This window comes from Centruroides sculpturatus, unplaced genomic scaffold (assembly GCF_000671375.1).
Source record: "Centruroides sculpturatus isolate CEXI.00-Female unplaced genomic scaffold, Cexi_2.0 scaffold1511, whole genome shotgun sequence".
NCBI lineage: Eukaryota > Metazoa > Arthropoda > Arachnida > Scorpiones > Buthidae > Centruroides > Centruroides sculpturatus.
In genome coordinates, this window is record NW_019385634.1 from 69,191 (window position 1) to 91,006 (window position 21,816).

At 28.2% G+C, this 21,816-nt stretch overlaps 1 protein-coding gene across 1 annotated transcript; it reads right to left on the minus strand.

The window, feature by feature from the left end:
- Positions 1-18,215: 18,215 nt before the first annotated feature.
- On the minus strand, positions 18,216-19,809 carry LOC111640769 (general transcriptional corepressor trfA-like). The gene is made up of 3 exons (XM_023386826.1): positions 19,765-19,809; positions 19,635-19,706; positions 18,216-19,561 (listed from the first exon to the last, which is right to left on the minus strand). The coding sequence occupies exons 1-3, from the start codon at positions 19,765-19,767 to the stop codon at positions 18,356-18,358; spliced, it is 1,281 nt and encodes a 426-aa protein (XP_023242594.1). The 5' UTR covers positions 19,768-19,809; the 3' UTR covers positions 18,216-18,355.
- Between the last annotated feature and the right edge of the window lie 2,007 nt (positions 19,810-21,816).

The following is a 21,816-nucleotide window of genomic DNA, read 5'->3' on the forward strand; positions in this document are numbered from 1 at the left end:
GGTATCTCAATACTGGCCGGGCCCCGAGGGGGTGAAGGTGATGGTTCGGAGGGGATAAAACTCGACGGACGAGTCCATTTTGCGTATACAGTGTCCCCGCTGCCTCGTCAGACGGGAGGGTAGTTTTTTTATGGAAGCCATGAATCGCTCCCGTCGAGATGGGAAGCAGTCACGTGATTGGTAAAAGTGATTTTTCGTTATGGAAACTGGACCGGAAATGATGTCATGTCAGGGTTTTTCGTGTTTCTCTTGGTTATTTCCGTTCGGCCTTCGGCGGTGTCTTTCCTTCTCCAGAGTTCAATGATGCGAATAAAATGATCGGGATGGTAATAACTTATAAAATTTATGCTTTACCAAGTTAATTATGTCATTGGAATTAATAGCAGAGCAACCGTTTTCATTTTTGTCCGGTTTTCTTTCGATTTTAATTTTTTCCTTCCTTGATTACTTTTAAATCGTACCAGCGAAATAAATTGTAACCCTTAGTTTTAGTAATTATGTACACCTTCATGAAGTCAGCCGGCTTTGTGAAATTAGAGACAGGTTCAAACTTTTTTCTAAAACCAAGCAACGTGGATAAATTTTATTTTGGCGCATTGGGCGTGCAATTTTTTTTTTTTTTACAGTTGTAGGAAACAGCTTAAAGATTTATTACTAATTAGATTCTAAGCACATTCCACACGACAATTGATGAGCAACTTTCTTATGTCTTTAACCCTTTGGGCGAGTGTAAAGGGACTTCCCCTCATTTTAAATCTACTTATTTTCAACGTAGAGTCCGCGAATTCCTCTGCTTGATATATTAATTTACTTTCAAGTACTTTCTTATATCTGTGGTACACGTGTACTTTTGAATATTATCTATTGATTTCAGTTCATCCGTCAAAAAATACCGAGCGAAATTTTCACAATGAAAATTCAATTTTACGACTCTCTTAAAGGTTGAGAATTTCATCAAATTTTCTATTCTCTCTACCCTCATCCGGTTTATGATAGACTTCCGTTTATATATATGTGGTCAATGCACGATTTCCGGCCCGAATATGTTTTGTTTTAGGCAATTTTCCTCTTTGTATTATCTCGCTGATGATATCTGAAATTACATTTAGAAGCATCCAAAAAATAAGCATTGGTAAAGCTTGATGCCATTTTTTTTTTCCTGATGATATCCTTAAGGAACAGATTGCATGAAGATCTCTGATTGAATAGAAGATTGAAGAGTTAGAAAGCATTACAATTGGTAGAGAGTTTTTGACATTTTGCCACACTAGTTTCATATATTATTATTATTATTATTATTATTATATTTTATCTTTTATATTCACAATGATTCTAAAAATATTTAAATATAGGTTAAAACTCTTCATAAGACATTATATTTTTCTTTTAAATTATAGGAAATTTAAAGTTGACCTGACAAGATTTCTCAGATAATGTTTTAAAAGTAAAAATAAGATAGGAAGACAAAGAAGGAAAATAAAAATTCAATCATCAGTTAAATGAAAAATTAAATAAAATTACTAGAAAAAGAATAGAATAACTTATATACTTGAAAGCACAAAATAAAATCAGTATAAAAAAAATCATTAAGTGTGTATACAATTTATTCAGATGACCAGATGAATGAATCAGCTAAAACATGTCCCTTTTACTCTAAAAGGCCAGATTCAAGTCAAAATCAATTTTAAANAAGGGAATGAAAAGAGAGTAATGAATTATAAAAATGGAAAAATTAAATCCTACAGACTTGTTTAAGCAAAATTAAAAAGTTGGAGGAAGAAAAAAACATTAGAAAATTTTATAAATTAAAATCCGAATTAATTAAAATCGATTTTTGAATTAAAATTTTTTAAAAATATTTTATTAATGTTTTTTAAAATTTTTCTAAAATAAAGATAAATAGTAAGTTTAGTAAAAGGAAGGAAAACATTTTTAAAAAAAAATAGTTTTGCAGGAGAATAAACTAAATGCAAACTATAAATGTAAAGACGAGTTTAATGATGAGAAACATAAAAAGAAGTTCCATTAATCGTTTATATATTTTTTTTCTTTCTTTGGAAATTTCTAGTTCATTAAAATTTTTAATGTTGGCTAGACGAAAATAATAAATGAAGGGTAATCTGGGTTAAATATATATATATATTTAAAGCTTAAAAGATAGCATAAAAACTCTTTAAACATTTGATATACACTAATGAAACATTGAGTGTATTTGTGATTTTAAACTAAATAAGCTTAAATATCCTTTAAATTATTTAACTTATATAATAAAAACAATTTTTAAACAATTCTTTTACTTTATATAACTTAAAATGTTACTAGAGATAGTAAAATAATTACAGACTTGTAATTTAGACAGTAAGACAGTAATAAAACTTGTATAATTACATGTAATTAAATGTAAATTTGGGATAGTAAAGAATTCTACTGTTCATTATATAGAAACAGTCATTTATAAAAAGTAAAAAAATAAATAAAATGTTTTAATAATTTCAAAATTTCGTAAAAAAGTATGTTAAAATATATTTCTTCTAAATACATATGTTATTCAATTAAATTAAAATAATAAAAAATATTTTTGTTGAATGTTTATTTTATAAAATAATTTAGTAAATATTTTATATATTTATCGAATGAATCAACATTAAAATTTTTAAATACATAGTAAATAAAATAAACATTATTTACTAAATTTATTAAATACATTTTACAATTTCATAAACAATAATAAATTAAAATATATTTGTTTTCTTGAAGTATATTTTTTTTTATTTAGTATTGTTAGTCCAATGAAAGTAAGTACTGTACAGTCAAACCTCTGAACAACGTCCACTGACGGGAACATAATGGTCGTTGTTTGAAGGTTATTTTGTATGCATTCTTGTTTAAGAACGTTTCTGGAAAAGTGGCCGCCGTTAAGAGGTTATTTTGTGTGCACTTTTGTCCAAAAAAAAAGTTCTCAAAAATGGCTGCCGTGTAGAAGTTGACTGCACATTTTAATTTACCAAATAGATTAAATTCATAATGTTTTGATATCTACCACAAAAATACCACAAATTTTATCAAACTTGTACTATTTTTTTATTTCATAAAAGAAACAAATCGAATAAAAATATAATCTGTGTATTCTGTATAAATCGAGCAAAAATAGTTATAAATTCTTTAAAATCATTTAATACATGTGTACAACTGAAATGACCTAAGCAACCGATAAATGGGTGATGCAGATATCCATAGGGTGTAGGTTAACAGGTTTGGGTGAACTCATTATACAATAAGTTCACATGCCGAAGTCGTAGTAACAATACCTAGTAATAAAGTCGATACATATTTTAAAAAAACACCTGTTATAAATTATTTATTTTAAATTTTTATGAATAAATAATTAATTTCATAATTGTTAACCCATTCACATTATTTTATTCTATTTAAAAAATATATATAAAATAAAATAAAAATGTCGTCGACTTTTATATAGAAACTCAAGAGGCGCCATCTCTCGAATTAAGTTTAAACTATTTTTTTAAAAAACCACGTGGAGAAGAATGTATTTCGAATTAGTAATTTGTATCAAAAGTTATAAATTATTATTAACGTAATTACCTCATTTCGTATTATATAAAATCTAATAGCGTAGTTAAATAAATGATAAAGAGCAACAGGATATTTGTAACTGTCAATGTAAAATAAAGAGCTTCAAGGTCTTCCAAGGACATGTTTTGATGCATTCATTACATTAGATGGAATCTTTAAATAGCACGAAAAAATGAATTAATATTATTATTATTCGAGTAGGTGGACAGGTATTTATAGATATTTATGTAGGTATTTACGTGTTGCATTACTTGTTATACATGATAAATCATTGCAGACTTTTATGTTATGTATAAATTCATAGGAACTTGTTAGAGCTTAAGATTACCCCCCTACAAATTCTTTCAATCAAAAATGCCAATGTTGGGAGTAAAATATTTACAATCTACGCAAATAATTACCGAATTTGGACAGGAGAAACGACATTTTGACTGAAGGAGGAACGACTTTCTCGCTGTTCGTGTCTCTACTTAACAATGAATTGATTTATTTTATGTCATTATACTTTTCCAAATATAGAAAAAATATCGCTATTATCAAATATTATGGAAAATTACTTCAATAATTAGTAAATTGTATCGTTAAAAATGTAATTATTAGATAATGTCGAATTGAAATTCCTATAACAAACAAAAAAGGAATGTTGTTTTGAAGTAAAGAATGATTAAATAAACTTAACAAATTTTATACTAAGTAAATTTTAGTTTTAAATATCGAAATTTGATTTTACTGTTTAATTCTTGCCATAGTCTGAATTAAAATTAACTTTATTGTAAAGGAATAGAATCGAGTACAAAGAACAAAGTTTGCGCAAAACATTACAAATTATCACGTAGCATTTTGATAATTTATGCAGGAAAATAAACAATGTGCCCGAAGGCCAATCAAATGGAATTTGTCTTTTCTTTTATTAAATAATTATATTTATATCTTATCTAAATATCTTTTTTCCGTGTAACGATTTGAATGAAGGTTCTCGTGCGATTTTCTGCCATATTGATAGCAATAACTGGTCAATAATATACTACTGTTTGTTTGTCGAATGCCTTCTAGGACAAAATGATTAAAGAGCCCCGTTCGGTTGGTAATTTTAAAACAAAATACGAGACTCGTATTTTATCTTAAATGTCCGTTTTATAGCATTTAAACGATTCTAGATAAATTTCATTCTATTTAAATGCTAAATTTTGCCATTTTGAAGTATAGAATGTGTCGATTCTATTATTTTAAAAGGGTCCAAGTTATCTTAAATCCAGTTTGAACAGGAAAAAAAAAGTAGATTTGGAGAATATATTTCTAGGAAAAGTTGCGAAGAAGAAGGTAAATTCGTATAAAGAAAAACACAAGGAAGTACTTATAGGTGACAATTTTTTGCGTTCCCAAGAAAATTCGGCCCTCTTTCCTCTACTTCGCACCATAATTACAACTTATCCAGACAGTTCGGGAGATTATTGAGATTGGAGTCTGCAGTCGGAGCCCCTTAATAATCTATATGTCAAGTGAAGATACATCATGTAAAGAAAACAAACCTTAGTTTTTTAAAGGACATCTTTCTTCTGATCCTTTCAGTTCGTAACCTGAATTGACTGGAAAGAAGCGTTTCTTAACCTCGCATTTTACCCAATAATTTAGCTATAATTAAGTAGAATAATCTGGCGAGTACCTTACCGATAAACGTCATTTCTTTGACAAAAAAAGTGTATATAATTGAACCAATCATCCTATCATTCTCGATAAGTTCCTATATTAACACCTCGTATTATTACATTAATAATAAAAGAAGAATGAATACTAAACACTTATAAAACAACACGACTTTAACCAGAAGACAAAGGCCCGGGGCAAGGACGGGCCAAATACAAGCGTTTCCTACACCTGGGCTGTGTCTCAAGGTCGCTCTCCGATCATGGAAGTTGTTTTAGTTACCTTAGTAACGAGGCAGACGGCGCCATTTAAGATAAAGAAGAAATTTGCTGCGAGGAATGTCCGATAAATGCCTTCTGTATCCACTACATAAATCCCTTTAGCTATTTTTACTCATTTTTATCCATGGCATCGTTATCTCTTCACGTCTTTAGCTGTCCTTTATCCTTTATGTAAATCGTTATTATTTTCTCTCTTCTTTTTCTTAAAATTTTTTTATACTTTTAAACATTTTTATAAAGATAAAATATGTTAAAGGCGTGACTCTTAAAGAAAAATTCAATCAAATAATTATTGATTTGAGAACAAAAAAACTAATTCTTTTAGTTTTGAAAATATTTTAATTTTTAAATCTAAAAATAGAACTTTTATAGCCATTTTAACGACTAATACTCGTCGTAGAAACTATAAATTTTCTCAAAAATATGTGTTATAAAATATGAAGTTACTTATACATTAAGGAAATCGTAGTGACGTTAACAAGTTCTACTGAAGAATTTTAAAGAATGAGAAGAGAAAAAAGAAGGAATGACAGTGATTTATAAATCTGGAAGCATCACTCGTTTTTATGAGTCCAGCATCCGATCTTATAAATTTTAACGCGTACAAAAATTTCCAAAAAAATAAAAAATAATAAAAGACAAGACTGGTCTGAAGTCGAACATCTGGCAGGGTCAAAGGTGAATCGATCACCTGGAGGTCATTCAACTTGCAACAGGTCACGTTTCACCTTCAGAAGAGGTGGAGTCGGTCAGAACTCGTATCGAGTTTTTCGGGCTTCTGGCAGGAACACGCTGATTTAAAATGTTAAGGGAGATGCCAATGTCACGTGATTTACGAGAACAACGAATTTTGTTAATTATAGGATATCACATGTTCCTCCCTTCTTCCGGAGAGAAAACTTGGTACCGAATGCCACCATTAACAAGTTGAACTTAGTTAACACCTTGTCAATATAATAATGACGAGGAAAATTTGCATTCGAATTTAATCATCATTACAATTTAATGATGATAAGTAAAAGAATCTTGCTAATGCCATCTGTTGAGCGATAAAAGAACAAAAAACTAAACTTGTATATAAAAATTATTAAAATGTTTTAATTAAATAAAATATTCCAAATATTATGCTATTGAAAATAAATATATTATGTTTAATTTCATAAAAGTAAGAGCATACAATACATATTCAATTATTTAATAAATTTACATGTAGATTTAATTTGACTACTTCTTCCTACATTTTCCTATGGAATTTTTAGTAATTAAGGAATGGCTTTTGTATTCATATTGTCCATAATATATTTATAAGACTTCTAGGAAATTAATAGAATTAGAGAGTTAAATATTTTAAAGTTATTTTAATAAATAATGGCGATATATAATTTCATATTGACTTTCTTTTCCATTTGTACTAATCTCCAAACCCAAAGTGCAAAAGTTTTCCTAAAAATCTATAAAATCAGAGGTGAAATATACGTGCGTTATTCTCCTGCATCTCCTATCTCATCATCATCATCACTATTTATAACACATCAAAAGACTAAAATAATAGAAACCTACAGGTAAATTGGGTATAATTTATGGATTTAAACTTTTATAACGTGTCCAAAAATCTTTATAAAAGAAATTATTCAAAAAAAAAACCCCCTCCATATTCAATACAATACAGTATTTTAATTGTCAGTTAATCTTTCATTCGCAATTATCTCTTGATTTGTCCTGTATAATTTATATATACAAGCATCCACACATATACAGTACATGTATATACCTATAAATAATATAGATTTAAACTTACTATAAATTAAAGATAGAAAATTTAATAAATTTATATTCATTTTCTCCTCACAACACAGTAATGAAGTCTATAGATTTTTTTATTACTATTGATTATCTCAAAAATGCATCAAGAAGATGATCATATAAAATATATTTTATGTATAAATTGAATTAAAAATCCAAACACATCTCTCATTAAGAAATAGAAGTATCTTTTTATATTTAAAACTGAAAAAATTATGTAAATTCACTTCGCTAATTAGTATTCACATTACGTTTCTTATAAAACGTATTAAGAATCTTAGCTTTTTGTTGTTATATAATATTAAATATAATAAATGATCAATAATTAAAATATACAAGCAAAAATAATATAATAATACAATGTATCATAATGATAAAATAAACATATTTATACTCTTTTATTATTTATATTTTAACACTAATTTTATATTAATTAATAAATTGATCATAAATAATTCAATCTACTGTATCAAATATTATACAGAACATAGAAATTCAGCAATTATTTTATTATTTATTACTTTCTAATGATTCTAACAGGAAAAATCTATTAATTAGAAATGTAATTTGTATATTTGTAAATATTAAAATAGAATTTTTATATTAAAAATATTAATTTTATTTTAAAGTTTATCTCATTTTTTTATAATGTAACTTTTTAATTATAATTTACAGATTTCTTTTAACTTTAAATGATTAATTAAATATTTATATATTCTTATTAATGACATTATATATTATGACCAATGTATATATATATATTATCAATCATAATAAGTTGACTGATTAAAATTATTTCATACATTCATGTAATTTGTTAATGTCAATTTACGCAGTATTTTATTTTAATGGTTATTAGTTTTAACATAAGCATAAACATAAATTATAATATATAAATAGGGACCAGTCCTCTGTAGAAAGTCTTCCCCATAGGCACCCTCCTTGGCTGATTAACCACATTTGCATTGCCTTATATTATCAAACCAAACCAAATTTTGTAATGTAAAAGTAATCTAAAAGCAGAAAATTTGCAAATATAACTGAAATTAATTTATAGATCCAGAAAAAAATTATCTCTTGTCAAGTTGCTGAAATTCATAATAACAATAATAATGTAGACTAATATATCTTGGGCGCAAGTGAAATTTGTCTATTTTCATAGTTTTATTATTAAATAAATCAATATTTGACATCGTTAAATATACTTGCTCTTTCGAAAAAAGTTAATTTATTTTTTTCTTCCTTCGAACAAGATTGAAAAATTAACTTTTTATTATTATTATTATTATTTTAGAGTTTATGTATTAAATAGAAGAGTAAAAATAATGCAAAAGTTATCTTCTATAATCATAAATAAGTGGAATTACATATAAAATACTTTTTTCATAAATGTATAGGGGAGACCGGGGCAAGTTCGGCATGCGGGGCAAGTTTGTCAAGCGCTTTTTTTTTTAAAACAAATTAAAAGGAGACTTTGGTTATAGGTTAGGCAGTTGAGTTTTATTGGTGGCTTGTTGAGTGTAGTGTTTTTATTGTTCTCCAACAAGCGTAGTTGAATTATCAAGCAAATTTTCATTTTCGTTCAATTCCATATAATATTTTTTTTCCATTTATATTGAATTGGCAGGTTTTGTTATAATTCCATGATAACGAAAGTTACTTTTCCTGTTAGAAGGATGTAACTTCAACTTATTCACGTGGCCAGATCGTGGCTTGGCATTCTGTTCTCAGGGTTGTACTTAATGTTTCGAAATCATGACTAGCGGGGTAAGATCGGCAACATAAAGCCACATTAGAAGCAAAGGATAAAAATCAAACAGATGATAAATGAAAACATGTTTGCATTTGTTATTCATGTATATATGTCTTTGAACTTGCATTTCGTTGTAATAATATTAAATGGGTGTTGGATTTGTATTTCTTTGTTTTAATAGTGAATTCCAACTTATACATTGTTAATAACATAATTTTATATACGTGCCTATCTTGCCCCATTACTGTTGCCCCTATACCAGGGGCAACTTTAATAAAAATAATTAAAATAATTACAACTTTACAAAAAGAGAGAAGTTGCCGATCTTGCCCCTATACCCGGGGCAACTTCGTCAATTTCTCTCTTCTTGTAAAGTTGTAATTATTTTAATTATTTTTATTTCCAAACTGATTTTAACCAGTTCTATAGTAAGGTAACATTCCAATAGACAATATGCAAAGCTTTTTTTTCAGTTTACAGCAGTATTTATTACACAAAATTTAAGTAAAGCTTAACATGCCGATCTTGCCCCGGTCTCCCCTAAGCAGAAAAATAACATGGATGAAATAGCAAAAATCATTATCAGTCCATATAAATACAATTGATAATAAAGAATTCCAAACTTACATTTGTATTTTGTTAATTCACTAATCATCTTTTGACTTTTCTGGGTTCTTTTTGCCTATCTGATACTCATAGAAAACCTGGAAAACTCCACATGGCCAGTTGGCTGGCCACGTGGAGTTTTCCAGGCTCAACAATGCTCAATTGTTTTGTTTTATCTACTCGGCCAATGAATATAATTAGCCTATTTAAATACACTAAGTATGTAACTAAAATTTTTCGATACAAAATTTCTATAATCTCATGAATTTGTCTTTGATTTAAAAATTTAATTCAATAACTACTTTTATCTGTGCTTTATTAATTAATTAATTAATTAATAAGTACATAACAGCGGATATAAAAACTTGTTTAATGAATAATACAAATAGCGCGTAGTGGCGCAATAAATAGGTCAATACAAGACAGACATTCTGCTCTTGTATTGACCAATTCATTATTTCATTACATATACTTTGATACCCATAAATATACCAGGACATTTTATGCCAAATTCATACTTTCGTACGTTTATAGCTGACAAACAAAAATTCCGAGCTATCGTACGATGAGGCATTTTGGTAATAGAAAAAATCATTTGAAAAAATCCATTTTTATTGCCTGTTTTCTGTGTAATCTAGGATTTAAACGCTTTAAATAATGTTTTACGAATTACAACTAATTCATTGCCAAAAAGTAAAAACTTTCCTCCCTTAATAACAGATTAAATAATTTTCATTTTGTCTTTCCAGGAATCTAATTTGATTTTTGAGTAATGCCAACACATTATGAGCTACCTCAGCAATTATTGAACTGTTATTCGCAGATTCCTGTGGATCCGAGAGTTAATAGTTATGAATCCGCAGTGATTTTCAAACTAAAATCTGATTTATTTAATTTTATTACGAAAAATATAATAAAAATACTGTGCAATAAATATAAGAGCAATAAATTTAATCAAATCCCTGTCGTATAAGTAAAGTTAATGGTTAGAGATTCAGTATGATGCACATCATATGGACAGGGTCCTCGAACTCATAAAGTTTAAGAACTGCAGAGCTATCTGATTGGCTTTTGTTTTGCTTATTATGGCTATTTGATTTTTATTAATTAGATGGCCAATATGCCTATAAGTAAGGAATAAAAAGTGACACATAGATAAGAATTATGTATGAAAAATTACTGATATTCTGATCAGATTCAAAACCGGATCTATCATGGAGATGGAATCCGGTTTCGAATTCCATCAAGACCTTCATGAAGTCATCTCACCGACTCGACATATGAAAGCTCGGATATAAAGATTCTGTAATTACTTTAATTAGATTACTCCATTTTCTTAATTACTTATGAAAAAAGTTAATTTTGTAATTGCTGACTTATCGTTTCTTTGAGTAATTTACTTCTTTATTATTATGCAAGATAATCACATTTCTTTATAGTTTACCTTCTGCGAGTTAAGCAATGTGGAAACATTAAAATAGCATTAATACGGTATTAATGGTCTGACTGCTCCAATAAGAGGTATTAAATGTTAAAGATGTCCATAGGAAATTTGACAATTCTGAGATCCTATTTCTATAAATAAATGCTACTGATCTATTGAAGAAATTGCAGTAAAATTCGATTTATAACATTTAATCAACAGATAGTTCGGAGAGTATGTATGGTATTTCCGTTATAATAGGCAGACCAATTAATAGAGGAATATTATTTAAAGTGTTCTCAGGTGATGTTTTCTACAGAAAACATATTGTGGACCTATAAATTCTCACTGTCATCCGTTAGGTCTAGACTGGAAGGCACGTGAATTCAATTCAAAACTTTTCCCCTGAATGAAGTTACAGAGATGACCGGCACGACTCTGTTGTTATCGGGAAAAAGTATGATATACAAGGGCAAGACACTACTAATTTGAGGTGGAGAACATATATTTTATAAATGTATGCATCTTAGCTCAGAAATTGAAGAATTTCACGTTTTTGCAATGACGAGTTTTCATAACAAAACAAAAATTTTTCTACCGGTATTTTGGAGAATTCATTGCCTATCTTGCTTGCTCCAGCCTTTATTGCTGCCAATTCTATTCTTCAGAATTTGAGATTAGTACATACTGATATAGACCAACTTAGTGCTAATCTCTTTGTATAATTCTTCATTTTCTACATTCATTCCATCTAGCGCTTTTTAATATACCGTCTAGAAATGGTGCCCACTAGTGCCCAAATGGATAAAACCACAAACACTAGTAGTTGTTCGCGATTCGTCCCTGACCAAGGGACTGACTATTAGAGTTTTGAGTTCTATTTACATATCTAATACCAAATAGGCCATAAGAAGATCTTTTTTGGGATGCAGATCGTTCACGTGTTGCGCTATCCTATCCCATCAATTCAATCTGTCTTAGAAATGATTAACAGAAAGAAACTGCAAAACAAAAAAACAATTATACATGAAAAACTCTAGAAGAGTTCGAAAAAAATCTTCCAGATCTTTTAGTAAAGTTCTTTAATGGAATTAAAATTGAAATACGCCAAAAATAACCAGAATTTTATTTAACATATTGCAATGTACTTTTATGGTTTAATTTGTTTCTTCCTTTAACTTAAATTATAAATAACACTTTTCAATTATTATAATATTGTGAATATGTATATAGGTCATTTATATTAATAAAATTAATGTATTCCTTTTATTAAAGCACATTTAACACGTATCGANTTTGTTTTCTTGAAGTATATATTTTTTTATTTAGTATTGTTAGTCCAATGAAAGTAAGTACTGTACAGTCAAACCTCTGAACAACGTCCACTGACGGGAACATAATGGTCGTTGTTTGAAGGTTATTTTGTATGCACTTTTGTTCAAAAAGTTTCTGAAAAAAATGGCCGCTGTTTACAGGTGGTCGTTATTTGGAGGTTATTTTGTATGTATTCTTGTTTAAGAACGTTTCTGGAAAAGTGTCCGCCGTTAAGAGGTTATTTTGTATGCACTTTTGTCCAAAAAAAAAGTTCTCAAAAATGGCTGCCGTGTAGAAGTTGACTGCACATTTTAATTTACCAAATAGATTAAATTCATAATGTTTTGATATCTACCACAAAAATACCACAAATTTTATCAAACTTGTACTATTTTTTTATTTCATAAAAGAAACAAATCGAATAAAAATATAATCTGTGTATTCTGTATAAATCGAGCAAAAATAGTTATAAATTCTTTAAAATCATTTAATACATGTGTACAACTGAAATGACCTAAGCAACCGATAAATGGGTGATGCAGATATCCATAGGGTGTAGGTTAACAGGTTTGGGTGAACTCATTATACAATAAGTTCACATGCCGAAGTCGTAGTAACAATACCTAGTAATAAAGTCGATACATATTTTAAAAAAACACCTGTTATAAATTATTTATTTTAAATTTTTATGAATAAATAATTAATTTCATAATTGTTAACCCATTCACATTATTTTATTCTATTTAAAAAATATATATAAAATAAAATAAAAATGTCGTCGACTTTTATACAGAAACTCAAGAGGCGCCATCTCTCGATTTAAGTTTAAACTATTTTTTTTAAAAAACCACGTGGAGAAGAATGTATTTCGAATTAGTAATTTGTATCAAAAGTTATAAATTATTATTAACGTAATTACCTCATTTCGTATTATATAAAATCTAATAGCGTAGTTAAATAAATGATAAAGAGCAACAGGATATTTGTAACTGTCAATGTAAAATAAAGAGCTTCAAGGTCTTCCAAGGACATGTTTTGATGCATTCATTACATTAGATGGAATCTTTAAATAGCACGAAAAAATGAATTAATATTATTATTATTCGAGTAGGTGGACAGGTATTTATAGATATTTATGTAGGTATTTACGTGTTGCATTACTTGTTATACATGATAAATCATTGCAGACTTTTATGTTATGTATAAATTCATAGGAACTTGTTAGAGCTTAAGATTACCCCCTACAAATTCTTTCAATCAAAAATGCCAATGTTGGGAGTAAAATATTTACAATCTACGCAAATAATTACCGAATTTGGACAGGAGAAACGACATTTTGACTGAAGGAGGAACGACTTTCTCGCTGTTCGTGTCTCTACTTAACAATGAATTGATTTATTTTATGTCATTATACTTTTCCAAATATAGAAAAAATATCGCTATTATCAAATATTATGGAAAATTACTTCAATAATTAGTAAATTGTATCGTTAAAAATGTAATTATTAGATAATGTCGAATTGAAATTCCTATAACAAACAAAAAAGGAATGTTGTTTTGAAGTAAAGAATGATTAAATAAACTTAACAAATTTTATACTAAGTAAATTTTAGTTTTAAATATCGAAATTTGATTTTACTGTTTAATTCTTGCCATAGTCTGAATTAAAATTAACTTTATTGTAAAGGAATAGAATCGAGTACAAAGAACAAAGTTTGCGCAAAACATTACAAATTATCACGTAGCATTTTGATAATTTATGCAGGAAAATAAACAATGTGCCCGAAGGCCAATCAAATGGAATTTGTCTTTTCTTTTATTAAATAATTCTATTTATATCTTATCTAAATATCTTTTTTCCGTGTAACGATTTGAATGAAGGTTCTCGTGCGATTTTCTGCCATATTGATAGCAATAACTGGTCAATAATATACTACTGTTTGTTTGTCGAATGCCTTCTAGGACAAAATGATTAAAGAGCCCCGTTCGGTTGGTAATTTTAAAACAAAATACGAGACTCGTATTTTATCTTAAATGTCCGTTTTATAGCATTTAAACGATTCTAGATAAATTTCATTCTATTTAAATGCTAAATTTTGCCATTTTGAAGTATAGAATGTGTCGATTCTATTATTTTAAAAGGGTCCAAGTTATCTTAAATCCAGTTTGAACAGGAAAAAAAAAGTAGATTTGGAGAATATATTTCTAGGAAAAGTTGCGAAGAAGAAGGTAAATTCGTATAAAGAAAAACACAAGGAAGTACTTATAGGTGACAATTTTTTGCGTTCCCAAGAAAATTCGGCCCTCTTTCCTCTACTTCGCACCATAATTACAACTTATCCAGACAGTTCGGGAGATTATTGAGATTGGAGTCTGCAGTCGGAGCCCCTTAATAATCTATATGTCAAGTGAAGATACATCATGTAAAGAAAACAAACCTTAGTTTTTTAAAGGACATCTTTCTTCTGATCCTTTCAGTTCGTAACCTGAATTGACTGGAAAGAAGCGCTTCTTAACCTCGCATTTTACCCAATAATTTAGCTATAATTAAGTAGAATAATCTGGCGAGTACCTTACCGATAAACGTCATTTCTTTGACAAAAAAAGTGTATATAATTGAACCAATCATCCTATCATTCTCGATAAGTTCCTATATTAACACCTCGTATTATTACATTAATAATAAAAGAAGAATGAATACTAAACACTTATAAAACAACACGACTTTAACCAGAAGACAAAGGCCCGGGGCAAGGACGGGCCAAATACAAGCGTTTCCTACACCTGGGCTGTGTCTCAAGGTCGCTCTCCGATCATGGAAGTTGTTTTAGTTACCTTAGTAACGAGGCAGACGGCGCCATTTAAGATAAAGAAGAAATTTGCTGCGAGGAATGTCCGATAAATGCCTTCTGTATCCACTACATAAATCCCTTTAGCTATTTTTACTCATTTTTATCCATGGCATCGTTATCTCTTCACGTCTTTAGCTGTCCTTTATCCTTTATGTAAATCGTTATTATTTTCTCTCTTCTTTTTTCTTAAAATTTTTTTATACTTTTAAACATTTTTATAAAGATAAAATATGTTAAAGGCATGACTCTTAAAGAAAAATTCAATCAAATAATTATTGATTTGAGAACAAAAAAACTAATTCTTTTAGTTTTGAAAATATTTTAATTTTTAAGTCTAAAAATAGAGCTTTTATAGCCATTTTAACGACTAATACTCGTCGTAGAAACTATAAATTTTCTCAAAAATATGTGTTATAAAATATGAAGTTACTTATACATTAAGGAAATCGTAGTGACGTTAACAAGTTCTACTGAAGAATTTTAAAGAATGAGAAGAGAAAAAAGAAGGAATGACAGTGATTTATAAATCTGGAAGCATCACTCGTTTTTATGAGTCCAGCATCCGATCTTATAAATTTTAACGCGTACAAAAATTTCCAAAAAAATAAAAAATAATAAAAGACAAGACTGGTCTGAAGTCGAACATCTGGCAGGGTCAAAGGTGAATCGATCACCTGGAGGTCATTCAACTTGCAACAGGTCACGTTTCACCTTCAGAAGAGGTGGAGTCGGTCAGAACTCGTATCGAGTTTTTCGGGCTTCTGGCAGGAACACGCTGATTTAAAATGTTAAGGGAGATGCCAATGTCACGTGATTTACGAGAACAACGAATTTTGTTAATTATAGGATATCACATGTTCCTCCCTTCTTCCGGAGAGAAAACTTGGTACCGAATGCCACCATTAACAAGTTGAACTTAGTTAACACCTTGTCAATATAATAATGACGAGGAAAATTTGCATTCGAATTTAATCATCATTACAATTTAATGATGATAAGTAAAAGAATCTTGCTAATGCCATCTGTTGAGCGATAAAAGAACAAAAAACTAAACTTGTATATAAAAATTATTAAAATGTTTTAATTAAATAAAATATTCCAAATATTATGCTATTGAAAATAAATATATTATGTTTAATTTCATAAAAGTAAGAGCATACAATACATATTCAATTATTTAATAAATTTACATGTAGATTTAATTTGACTAATTCTTCCTACATCTTCCTATGGAATTTTCAGTAATTAAGGAATGGCTTTTGTATTCATATTGTCCATAATATATTTATAAGACTTCTAGGAAATTAATAGAATTAGAGAGTTAAATATTTTTAAGTTATTTTAATAAATAATGGCGATATATAATTTCATATTGACTTTCTTTTCCATTTGTACTAATCTCCAAACCCAAAGTGCAAAAGTTTTCCTAAAAATCTATAAAATCAGAGGTGAAATATACGTGCGTTATTCTCCTGCATCTCCTATCTCATCATCATCATCACTATTTATAACACATCAAAAGACTAAAATAATAGAAACCTACAGGTAAATTGGGTATAATTTATGGATTTAAACTTTTATAACGTGTCCAAAAATCTTTATAAAAGAAATTATTCAAAAAAAAAACCNAAATTATTATTAAATATTTCTTACATATTTATTCTAATAATAAGATATTTTTATGATTTTTTTACAGTTCTGAAGAGAATTGAATAAATCCTAAAAAGCAAATTTTTCGTTTATATAATCTGTTGTAATTACGTAAAAACATATGTAATCGTTCATAATTGTTAATTGTTTTAGGTTTTTGTATTTTGTTTTAATTCAAATGTACAGTAAAATAATTATTTAGTTTCTTTGTCGTTTATTTAATTTGTTTTTAATTTTAAAAAGTGTGTGTATTTACAAACGCACTGCTTGATTTTTTTTTAATGAGAGATGTGGGTAATTTTGTTTATTATTCGGACACGTTGTAATTTAAAAAGTTTGTTTAATACTTATAGTAATTTTTACAAAATATTTAAGAAATTTTCATTGCATTTTTTCGTTTTTAATAAGCAGCATTTATGTATGATTCCTATTTACACGTACAGTACCTGTACTACATTACCTTTTTTATTTATAGTCGAATAATACATGATACTATTTTGTCCCTAAATTTGAAACTTAAGCTCTCTCTTCTATGATTAGCATGGTAAATTCTAGAAAAATTTATTTTGTGTAATATCAGGTGTATCTTTTCTTTCGTGACGTAGAATGGTGTCTTCGTAAAAGATGATCGTGGAGTGGGAAAACTGTGATGGTACTGTACGTACAGCATTAGAGGCGGGCAGATATGTGAAACCTTTTGATAAATTTGTTAAATCTCTCTGCAAAATTTCAGAAATTTTCGACAAAAAGTACAGGATTCAAACAGGGTGAACAAAATCGTGCCCCCACATACACATATACAGGAAAAAACTCCCAACGTTTTACCATTTCTCGACGTTTCAATGTTCCTGAGTCCAAAAATGTAAAAATCTATGGTGGGCGGGGGGAGGTCATTTTTAGAACCGATCGTCTTATATTAGACCTCTGCTTATATATAACATCCGGAAAAGTAAAAATGATTCCGAAGTAAATCCTATATCCTACAATAGTATAAAAGGATATAACTTTCTCAATTATGGCAATAATTATTATGAAAAGTACGTTCATTGTTTTTAATAAGTTAATTTGTTAGGATTAATTTATTTACAAAAAAACACTTCCTAGAAAATTTAAAGGAATTAAAAGGATTAAAATACTTCACACGATTTATTCTGTAAATAATCGGAAATATTTCAGTTATAAATATTTTAAATGTGTCACGAATTTTAACCATTTAAAATATTTGAAATTTTACACTCAAAGGAAAATAAACTAACGAAATAACGTTAACACTTCGAATAGGTCAAATATCACATATTTAAAATTTATTATTATTTAAAAACTTTCTAAAAATTTAAAAGCTTTACTAAATAATTTACTTTATTAAATTACCATAGAGTATTATTTAACTAGTCTAAAGAAGATAGTTTCTTCTTTATAAAAGCGAAAATTCTGTTCAAAGCATAGCATTACACTTCTGTATCTTTTCTTTAATTGCTTTTTCTACTCGTTCTTTCATTCTACTGTTTGTTTGTATGGTTAAAAGCTTTTCAATTAATTCATTTAAAGCATTCTCAGTTAATCGAGTTACTCTTTCTCTTTTAAATCCGTGTTTATTTGATTTGTCCATATCAGAAACCATAGCTACTTCCAATTTAGTGTAGCATTTCTCATCGGTTAAATCACTGACGATTGTTTTTTCCACTTTTAAACTGAGAACACACTCATTCATCTCTATAAATGATGTTAAATGACCGGAATCATAATCTGTAACTTTAAATTCCATTCTGAATTTGCGTAGGCGATCGTCGTGTAAATCAATTAGTAATGACCTGTTCATGACAACTTCGTGTTCGTAGTTGTCATTAACAATATTTTCATCATCTAAAATCACTTTATTACGATCTTTGTGAACATTTTTATCGCTTAATTTATGCTGGTATCTGTTTACATTCCTGTAACCTTCGTTTGGTGTTACGTTGGATGAACTGCAATCCGATCCAGAGATTAAAGTCGATTTCACGCTACCCGAAAAGGAATTTTTGATGGAAATAAACTCCGGAGAATTCTTCCATCTCGATGAAGGTGTATAATTACTATAATCAGACTTAGAATGGTTTCTATTAAATAAATTCCTTTGCCGAAGATGGAGTTGATTCGATATGCTGGGCGTTTTACTCCATACTTCTTGAATGTAATCATCATCATCTATATAAGGTGGAAGAGGTTCGTAGCAAGTGTATTCAGCCGCAATACGATGATTAGAATATTGAGAACTTTCAGAATTAAACGATTCGTCATCTCTATAGAATGTTTTCCTATTTTGTATATTGCAGGACAAATTCGATTCCACTGAAACATCGGAGAAGTTATCGTGGCAAGAACTGTTACACGAAATTTTCGTGTTATTTAGACCATTTTTCATTGATTTATTAGTGGTTTGCTTTTCTAGATGTTCTAGGCTTTGTGTAAGAGAATTCGTAATTGATGTATTTCGATCAGATAGCTCATTGCTGTAAACACTAGATTTTAAGTCGTGGAATCTACGTATTGCATTTATACTATTTCTTTGTATGGGATCAGTAGGAAATTCTTCAGCAATAGAGGTGTGGCTTTTTACTCTATTAAATTCCATTGTTTTCGTCTCGAATCTTTCTTTTAACTGTAAAATTTATTTATTTTTTTTAATTTTTAAATATCTTACACAATAAAATAAAGCTATTCGATTTACTCACTTCAGGATAATTAAGTTGATTTTTTGGTTTGATTTTCTTTAAGCCGTGGAAATAGCAAAACTCATAACTTTCCTTCAAAATATATAAATTTAATAATTAAATAATAAAATATAAAACCACTAAAATTTACCATTGGATATGTCTTTTTCTTTCCATTTTTGGAACGTTTAAAAAAATTCTTCATACTTTTCTATATTTAAATACTTTTTGAGTTTATTATTTAGTGAAATTTAACAAAACATTTGTATTTAATTTTCTTAATTGATAAACATATTAATTCAACTTCAATGAAATTTATGGAATTTTATTTAACAAACCGAGTGTTTAAGATACTAATGAAAAGATCAACTTTGTTTTTAATAAAAAGAATATTGTTTTAAAATAATAATTTAAATTAATAATAAAAATTTTTCAATAATATTTCAGTGAATGCATATGGAAACAATCCAATTTCAGTTCGTAATAATCGACTATTATTTATTATTCTACAGATATTTTGTAATATATGCAGAAGCCCAATAAATTAATTCCTCAAATAACTTTAAAGTTAAACCTCAAAAATTTATAATGATATTTTGATTTATATTCGGGCTCATCAATGGCCGAATGGGTATAAAACTATAAACCATTGATAGTAGGTGGCGGATTCGAGCCTCATCAACGGGTTGGCAAGTGTTTCCGGGTTATCTTTACGTGTCTAACACTAAATAGGAGCCAGTTTCACATAAAAAGTCTTCCCATCACTGCTCTTTTTGAAATATTATATACAGTAGCGTAAGTAGACCCTACATTCACCCCTTTACCACTTTGGATGTAGGCACTAAGTGCTGTGGATAAAAAGCATCTTAGATACTGTCTATAAATGCGCTTGTCACATTCAAATCTGTTTTCTATACTTTGATTTATCCACAAAGAAAGAGGCACCCCCGTCTCTACGGTGGTTCAGTTCTTAATAAATCTATAAATTTACTTATTTATATACACTTCATGATAACGAAAAATCTACTAATAAATTAAAATATGTTATATATGTTTGATGGATTAAAACTTTTATAATTTTACTGTAGTACATGCGATAACAGTACTTTAGAAAAATTTTCCTTATTTTTATAAGAAGCTTATTTTATTTTATTTATTTATTTTTTAACTTTTGACCTTTAGCCCTCTTTCCAATTCTTGGTTAATAAGAGGATTATACAAAGAGAAGAAAAGTAGAGTACTTTCATACAGAATCGAATCTGACGAGATATTTGGAGAAAAAGCAAAGTTTCAATTTATAAAAAATGTCAAATTATCACGCCAATATATATATAATGTATTTATTTAAGTAATTAAAATGGCATAAAACTATCCACAACATTAAGATTTATTCATAAATTAATAGAAAAAGTTAAAGTTTTTAATGCTATTTTCTTTTACAAATTTAAAGTAAAATTTCATAACTTTTCTTATTTTATAACGTATATATTTTAATTTTTACTTTTTATATATTAATTCTTGTTTCCATCAATGCAATAAGAATTGAGGCAACCTGTTTCCAGGATCCACTTAAAAAAAATCAATAAATTGACTTAAACAGCGTCAAAAGTAAATAAAATAAAATTTTCTTTGCATCAGTTTGCTATTAATTTTAACGAATTACATGCATATTGAATTCAGGAATTAGTTCTTGAGACGGAGAAATTAAAAAAATGCATTGATTATATCTTAAAGAAAGGGATAAGAGACACACACAGTTAAGTTTATCTGTATTGACATTTTATCCTAATGAGGACCACTCCCTAGAAAAGATTAATTTAAATGTCTCAAGCTGTCTTTCTTTCAAACTGAAACAAATGCTTTGAATTTATTATCTATTCTATAAGTTTTAAATATTCTTTATCTGATTGAAACTTAAACAATAATAATAAAAACTGGCAATTGAAATGGAAATTAAGCACATATTTGAGTAAATACTCTCAATATAAATTATGTTTGATTATAAATGCACAGACGGAATTGAAATAACTAATCAGTGAAAAATTCGGAGAGGTTTTTTTGTATGTATGGATGTCAGTGCGTTACCCTCTTTGAAGCTTAATAATTCATATGCTTTTTGTCAAAAATTTCCGAAATTTTGCAGGGAGGTTTGTTTATTATGGGGATCGATGCTATTAAATTTTGGTGGTTAAAGGTCGAAGGA

What these genes read in the sequence shown, in the direction of transcription:
- LOC111640769 (XM_023386826.1), bottom strand. An exon ending in ATCAACTTAATTATCCTGAA is followed by an intron (nt 19,562 to 19,634) that starts GTGAGTAAATCG and finishes TAAATTTTACAG; the next exon opens with TTAAAAGAAAGATTCGAGAC.